We start from the raw sequence: 7,604 nt of genomic DNA, 5'->3' as shown, positions 1-7,604 counted from the left end.
ATGAACCTACATACCCTAACCACATGCAAAGACCCCAGCTGTCTAGTATGAAATAATAGATTTTTGCACTAAGAGACACAGGATATTATCCAACTAACACAGAATATTGACTAATTTCTATAAAAGCAGTTATGGTATCAAAGGTGAAGAGACTAAGGAAGTAACTGAAGAGTGTTTTTCCAAACTTTGGAAAATAACACTCTTTTTTAAAGTCATCCTTTACAAAGATCATTACACTGGTAATCTGAAGCAGTTCTACAACTATTTGGTCCAATGTAATACAATAAAGCCTTACAGTCTTCAGACCTAAAAAAAGACTGCTGTTCCAGTCAGTAAATAGTCTTAGATAGTCATCTCAGATAGATCTCTTCAAACTCATAGTTGGAGTAGAACTGCTTGGGTTTTATAATAGTGTAATGGAGTGTAATCTGGGCCTAGTTTGTTGTGTTGTTGATGTACCAACTTAAATCAAGCACTTAGGTTTTCATACTACGGCTTATCCTCCTGACTTGTCTTCCTCCCACAAAGAGAGGAGGATTTAAAATCCTTATCAACTGCATTGTAAATAATTTCTAGTTTCTTAGGAAAACGTCCTACTAGATTTGCTCCACTGGCAGAAGATCCAAACTTATGCACTTGGTGCTCAATATATTTCTAGGCATGCATTTGTATACAAACGACTGCCAGCTTATTTTGTGTTTAGTACAGACCAAAAGCATAAACTACGCTACACTGCTTGTGTATAGCCAAAATAGGCACACATCGCTGTTTGTGTTCAGTAACTAACAAACCCAGGGAAAATCAAGCCAAAATGTGTTCAGAATATGGTCATTTCCAACAACTGTATAAACAAATGCTAATGTTAAAAGTTAAGAAGATAAGATTTCTGAGTCCCTGGATCAAAATTATTGTTCCCACAAAAAAAATTAGATGGGGCAATGCCTGGAATGGAAACAGAAAATCTTCCATTCTGGAGTCTCAGGTGTACTACTTCATAAACTTTTATAGTGGTCACAAGCACCTGTTTTATTACTGCTCAAGTATAATATTTGATTTGGACAATTTCAGATGGATTTAATACAGCAGCTCTCTGTGCATATAGCAGAAGGAAATGCAGCTCATATGTCAAACAAACTATCCTGCACTTTCTTGCAACATGGGGCAGAAGATGATGAACTGGCTCAGCCAATACACCTGTGTGCAACTGACCTTGGATACAACAAGCTATGCTGTCATTTTCTGCCAGAAGAATTAATCTGCATAAAAATCTGTTTGAAAAAATAAACATTCACATTGTATTTAAAGTGTATTATGAGTCAATTTTTTTCTGCTACAGAATTTTTGCATCAGTAATTGTTTCTTGGAGATCAGAGTCTAGCTGAAAGCTGCTTAGATGCAAGACACAGGATAACGCTGGCTTGCTCACCTCCAGGTGATGTTCTTCAACTGTGCCAGAATTCTGTTTGTGCAGCTGCTGTGCTGCTGTTAAAGTAGCTGAAGAATGAAATCCTTTCATGACTGATGAAGTTTGTTGCTTTGCATCTCTGGGTCAAGTATACTTTTCTCTGGACTGATCTGGAGTAGAGAACTCTGGGGTTTCTGCAGATTATCAACAGACAGTTCCCACATAGACCAAGACTGTTTGTGAAGTGGTCCTTAATAAATAAGGAGACAGGAGACTCTGATAGTCTCTCAAGAACAGTTCTTAACATAGTTCACATCCATATTTCTTGATCACCATATGCTGGATCAGCCTTGAGGAAAAGCACTAGGCAGAGCTATTTCGTAATGAACAAGCTACTTCCTGCCTCAAATGAACACTGCAGTATCCTGAAGTATCTATTGCCCACATAGATCACATTGTATATATTATGCCAGGTAACCAGGATGCAGAGGTGATTCCTCTGCTTTGCCTTCAGTTGATAAGTCTTCCCCATTCAAGTAATCCTCCTGCGTTGCCAGGATCTGCATGAAATCAACCTACAAAGAGGGCCTACGTGTAGATGTGGCACTTAGGGACATGGTTTAGTGGTAGACTTGGCAGTGTTAGGTTTACAGTTGGACTTGATAATCTGAAAGGTCTTTTCCAACCTAAATGATTCTACAATTCTATGATCTGCATCAACTCAACCTGCAAAGACTCTATGAGCGACTTTATATATGGGTTTTTCTGATGGACCACTGTAAAACAGTAAATAGCAGAGGCCAAAGTCTGACCTGCAACTCTTAAAGAAAGTACCTGAACAACCATAAGAATTAGACTGATGGTGTAAGTCCACAAGTTTTTTACATTTAGCTTTGCAGTAGTTGCTCTAATATTTTCTACATCTTTTTCTGTAAAGCAGTTCTATTCCAGTAGCCTGGCACTCATGAATATAATACTACAGTAACAAATTTCCTAGCACTGAATAACACAGGGAAAAAGGAAACAGAGTTTCAGGCTCATGAGGGATTATGATAGATAAATAAGGCAAAAATAATTCAAACAACTCCGAAAAAATCTTGAGTTTCTTTAAAACCAATAGTGCACAACAAATGAAATAAAAGATGCAAAGCTGAAGTCACCAAACCTCAAGGTTGGTATCTGTTAAAACTGGTCTTGCAGCTCAGGGCCTAAGGGATACTCCAAGCCACTCCTTGACAAGTGTAAGCAATGTGACAGTGGGAAGTGAAGTAATACGATGAACGGCTGCTGGAGGGCAGGAGAAATAGGCCCCAGCATTTTGGGTTGCCTAGGAGCCCAAACTGACACCCCATGAACAGTTGAATTTTTGCAGACTGCATTATCACTTTGTATTTCAAAGTTTTGTAATTGATTGAGATATTACAGAACATACCCAAGGATATCACATAATCTTCAATTTTCAGGTATGTAAAGCTATTTCATGAACAAATTGCTCTACACTTACTCCAAAGTTACCTAAGTTGTTATTATTCGCCATGGAAGTATTTCCAGTGGTTAGTTCTCCTCATCTATAGCTAGGTCAAGGTGACATAGGAAGTGTTGAAATGGCAGATCTTGTTAGAACACTAACATTATTAAGACAGAAGTTAATAATTCTGCAAGTTAACTTTATGACCAATTAATCATATAATGTGATGAGTGCTGGAGGCACTCTATTCCAGATACATATCCTAATTTACCTGCACTAAAGCACACCTCAGCAAGATAGCTTTGTGGTTGAAATATAAAGCAATAAAATGCTGAGCTAAAAGAAACTCTCTTTTGAACTACCAGGAATTCAGGGCATGATATAAAATGTTTTGCATTTAGCGGGTGTTATGCAATGCAGTGTCACTCTTACCTCCATGGGAAAGGCCTTAAAATTAACCGTGTGTTCAGAACCGCGCTGGTTTTCTCTCCCCCAGTGAAATCGAACATCGTGTAGCTCAAACTCATGTCCTCGAGGTAATGGCCCCCCTATTAACACTGGGAAAGAAGACAAATTGTAAGGAACTTGGTTTTCAAAGCAGACGAGCCACTGAGTATATTCTCCAAATACAACGGGGAGATTGTTGCAAGTTTGTTTATTATCAGCAGTACTAGAGAGGAGAAGAGTAAAGTTGACAGACTTGACATCTTTACTTTTGAAGTACCGTGCAGGTACAGAACACGAGTTCAGGCAGTTATGATCAACAGTGAAATCATATGATCAGGCTGCACTCTGTTTTATGAGGCAGACCAGCTGGTCATAACACAAAATAAAAAAATTATATCTTTATCAGTCAGGAGAGTGAATATCTTTATTACTCTTATCAAGACAGTAGCTGTGTGCTCTAAACAGATGGTGGGGGTTCTGAATTGAACTGGTAACTACCTCCAACTTGTCCGAATGCTTAATCTCCATCACCTATATTTGCTATGAGTCACAGAAACTGATAGAAAAGTTTTGATTGCCAGTATTTTGCTAGGTAATTCAGTCATATACCACCTGTCAGGCTTCTGAGGTACAGAATGCCTCCATAGCCAAATATAATCAAACGTACACACAGGAGCAACAACACACCTCATTTACTTAAAAACAGCTTCTAGGCAGCCATGGCTGTTTTTTACTTCAGTTTTTTAAACATCCGGAATTTCTTAAAAGCATCTGTCCACAATTGCAACACGCATCAAAAAAAATTATATAGTAGCTCGATACTTTTGTATTAATAGAGACTTCCACCCTAAGTAGTAAAAGCAAACAGCTGTACCTTGTGAGGCCAAATCTACTTTGGAATTAATCAATGGAAACTTTTTGCCCAGGGATTTCTGAATCTGCTTCAGATCAAATACTACTCCGCAAGCTGTAGGTAACTTTCCACTGAAATCACTGAATATTGGCTTCTAGGCAGGGCTGGATTTTACTTAAGGGCATTCACAGTCTTCCCCAGAATCCAATAATTTCTAGCTTACGTTTCATAGGCTTTGAACAAGTTTTTTACAATCTCTGATAACTGATAAGGATTATTTAATTGCATAATCTACAGCTTTAGGGGATTAAAGTTCCATAATATAAAGTTATTTTGACACACAAACTAAGCAGCCTTAGTTTGGAGCACAAGACATAGTGTAATACTAAAACATAATTTATCATTTGAAATATATTCAACTGTAACAACACAAAAACAAAAGTACTGAACTATAAAAAAAATGGAAAGAAAACTGATCAGTTATGGTTTTCACAAGCAATTACACTGAAGAAAAAAGTAAAATATTCCAATTAATCCTCCTTTAATAATTCTTGGTAACTAATCCAACAGCCATTAGGGTTTCTAAAATGAAATGTCCTAAATGTAGTTATAGATTCAGATTTTGTTTTTTAAACTTGCTTTATCTATCTTTTATCTGCACCTACATCCCATAGGGAAAATCTACAAATCTGGTGAACATTAGGGGAAGCAACCGGTTGAAGTATTTAGGGAAATCTGGACAAATAAAAAGAAATACGATACTTAAATAGTGCTATTTCTTAGGAAAATGGAGCATTTTCTCTGTTTTAAAATATGGCTTCTAGAGAAAGTGTAACTAGAACAAATGTTCTCTATATGATGTAGTTCTGGATCTCCAGGAGCTTCAAAGAGTTTATTTCTGAGGCTTAAGTTATAACATTGATCCCATCATAAAAGTATTTCAGTGCATGAAGCACGTTTATCTTTCCTTTGCCTTTCATCAAATCTTGATCCTTGTCAATGCATGAAACATGTTTAACTTTGCTTTGCCTTTCAGCAATTTTTGATCCTCATTAGAAAACAATTCTGAAACCATCATCCACTGTGCAATCCACTGCTGGCTTAAGAGAAGTCGCTCTGTTAGCAGGATATCCTCTAAAGCATTTTTCAATATACAATTCCATTACACAGTTGGTCATGCTTCTTCCACCTAATGCATAACACATGTACAATGATCAAACTGGAAGCAGCCTGTGAAAATGTTTGCAATTAAATAATAAGAAGGATTTAGGAATTCCAGATGGACCGCGTGTCCTGAATTAAAGGATAAAACCAAACACCATAAATGACAAATTGATTTTTAACATGTAACTTAATCAGTTTACTTTTTTCAATAAAGAAGTTTTTCTTCGACTGTTAACTTTGCAGTAGATGAGGATCTCTTGCTCATTAATTGGACAGAGTTTCAAAAGCATTTAGTGCTCAACAGTTCCCATTAAAATAATCTGGCTAAACGGATTTGTCATCAGAAATCCCCTGTGAGGAAAAGAAGCTGCAGGAGTTTCCGCAATCCCTGAAAATTGGCCAGAATACTAGGTCAAACACAGCTATTAACTCTTTTCCCCTCCTAGTAGGGATAATAAACATAGTCTTCCCCCTCCCAAACACAGAAAAACTATCCCCAGTTTACAAATGGAGAATGGGAAATGATGTAACATGACACCTAAGGAAAAGCTGAAACTAAAACAAGATTTCCTAAATCATAGTTCCATACCTCAGTCATAATTCTAGTTCAGATTTTCTTATATTTCAAGACTCATCAGTCTCACATCACACCACACTCAAGTTTAAAAAAGAAGTCTTTCCTTCTCCTAAGGTTACAATGGTTTAGTGGGCATGGTGGTGTTCAGTTGACAGTTGAACTTGATGATTTTAAAGGTCTTTTCCAACCTTAATGACTCTATGATTCTACACGTTTAGGCGTGTTGGTCCCATCTTATTAATTATTGTTACTAAGTTACAAACTGCCCTTGTGAAAGGTCAGGTTGAAGGAGGTGCATTTTGGCATGCAAGCGATGACATCATTTGCGGTGACTCTCACTTCCTGCACAGGAGAATTCAAGACCCTTCCTGATCCTGCAGAGAGAACCTTATTCCTTGGGAAAAGAGCTCTGCTTCTAATGAAGGCAGTACAACTGACTGGAAGTACAAAATTCCTATTCTATTGCAAATCTGCAAAATTCTGTGGAAAGAAATGTTCTGTGTTGCAATAATACATGGAATGTATTATGGAAGGAAATGATAAAGGAAAGCATCATTACTAAAATAACAATCCCTTCTTTTTTAAAAAATTCAGTGTAAAACTGAACTGACTCCCTCACTCTCAGCACAGCTGTGGCTCCCAGGGCTACTGGGATCTCAGAAGGAAACAAAAGTTGGGATGTCTCATGGTTTGACAATGTTCAGCTGTTTAAATGCCCCCAAAAGGCTGTTAATAGCTAAGATTGGTTAGAATAACTTGGATGCCCTTCCAAACACATGGTAAGAACTACCACAGTGCTGGAAAGCACAATGGACTTTTTTTCCTGCAACTTCACTTAAGTTGGAATTGTTTCTTTTATGATTTGCTTCTAATTTTTATTGATGAATGACACCAAAAAACCTTTTAAGAAATGAGGACTGCTTTGCTACCTGCTCTTCATCAGTATTGTAAGCATGTATAACTGGAGTACCTATCTTAAGCTGCCCAATTCTGTAGTTAGTATTCAGAACCCACTCAAATTAATGGGAAAAGCTCTTTTTAACTTACATGGTCTTCGGACCAAGGACAAATTTTGCCAGCTGTACAAAATAGTTTGGCATCACACCGTCTTTGTGACAGTCCAGACTGCTTCTGAATGCAGATAGCTGTGAATGCCAGGGAATTAGGTGACACCACCACAAGAGGAAATTCTGGGCATGCTCTGAAGCAATCTGACTGACCATCAAGTTTGGGGTTCAAACTTGCAGCTCCCATTGCAAAGCTTGCTCCTTTTTCCTACTGAAGTCAACGGCAACACTCTTACTGGCCCAGTCCGTGCCGAAGGACCACAGCAGCTCGGGGCTGGGAGCAGTTGCTGATCCCGTGCTCCCGGATACGCAGGAAAGTGAGTCTTTAGGCAAGGCAAGACTTTAGTGGGGGAACCAAGGGCCGGGTTTCAGCGTACCTGATTTTGACTTCAGGGCAATCTGAATAGAATGCCCGTCGTTGATCACTTCACAGTCACGACACACTACGTAATTCGGCGACAAACGCACTTCCAGGAGCGAGGGGTCATATTTAGCTTCTCTCGAGTTCAGGTTAATAGGCGATTGGTACTCCCCGTTAGCATCAGGAAAAATCAGCCCCCACTCCACTCCTGAGGCACAAGGGAAAGCTGTTACGCGGAGACACGGCACCCCGGGCCGCACGG

The 7,604-nt window shown here is 38.6% G+C and overlaps 1 protein-coding gene across 1 annotated transcript; it reads right to left on the bottom strand.

Moving 5' to 3' along the window:
- Positions 1-1,869: 1,869 nt before the first annotated feature.
- Positions 1,870-7,550, bottom strand: LOC104617000 (carbonic anhydrase-related protein-like; the record flags this gene model as incomplete). The annotated part of the gene is made up of 3 exons (XM_010282191.1): positions 1,870-1,980; positions 3,306-3,430; positions 7,359-7,550. Coding segments are annotated over 3 exons (428 nt in total), but the record flags the coding sequence as incomplete, so codon positions are not given.
- Positions 7,551-7,604: the final 54 nt, after the last annotated feature.

This window comes from Phaethon lepturus, unplaced genomic scaffold (genome assembly GCF_000687285.1).
Source record: "Phaethon lepturus isolate BGI_N335 unplaced genomic scaffold, ASM68728v1 scaffold56982, whole genome shotgun sequence".
Taxonomy (NCBI): Eukaryota; Metazoa; Chordata; class Aves; order Phaethontiformes; family Phaethontidae; genus Phaethon; species Phaethon lepturus.
Note: the sequence above shows the minus strand (reverse complement) of the source record. Positions and strands in the feature narration are given on the sequence as shown.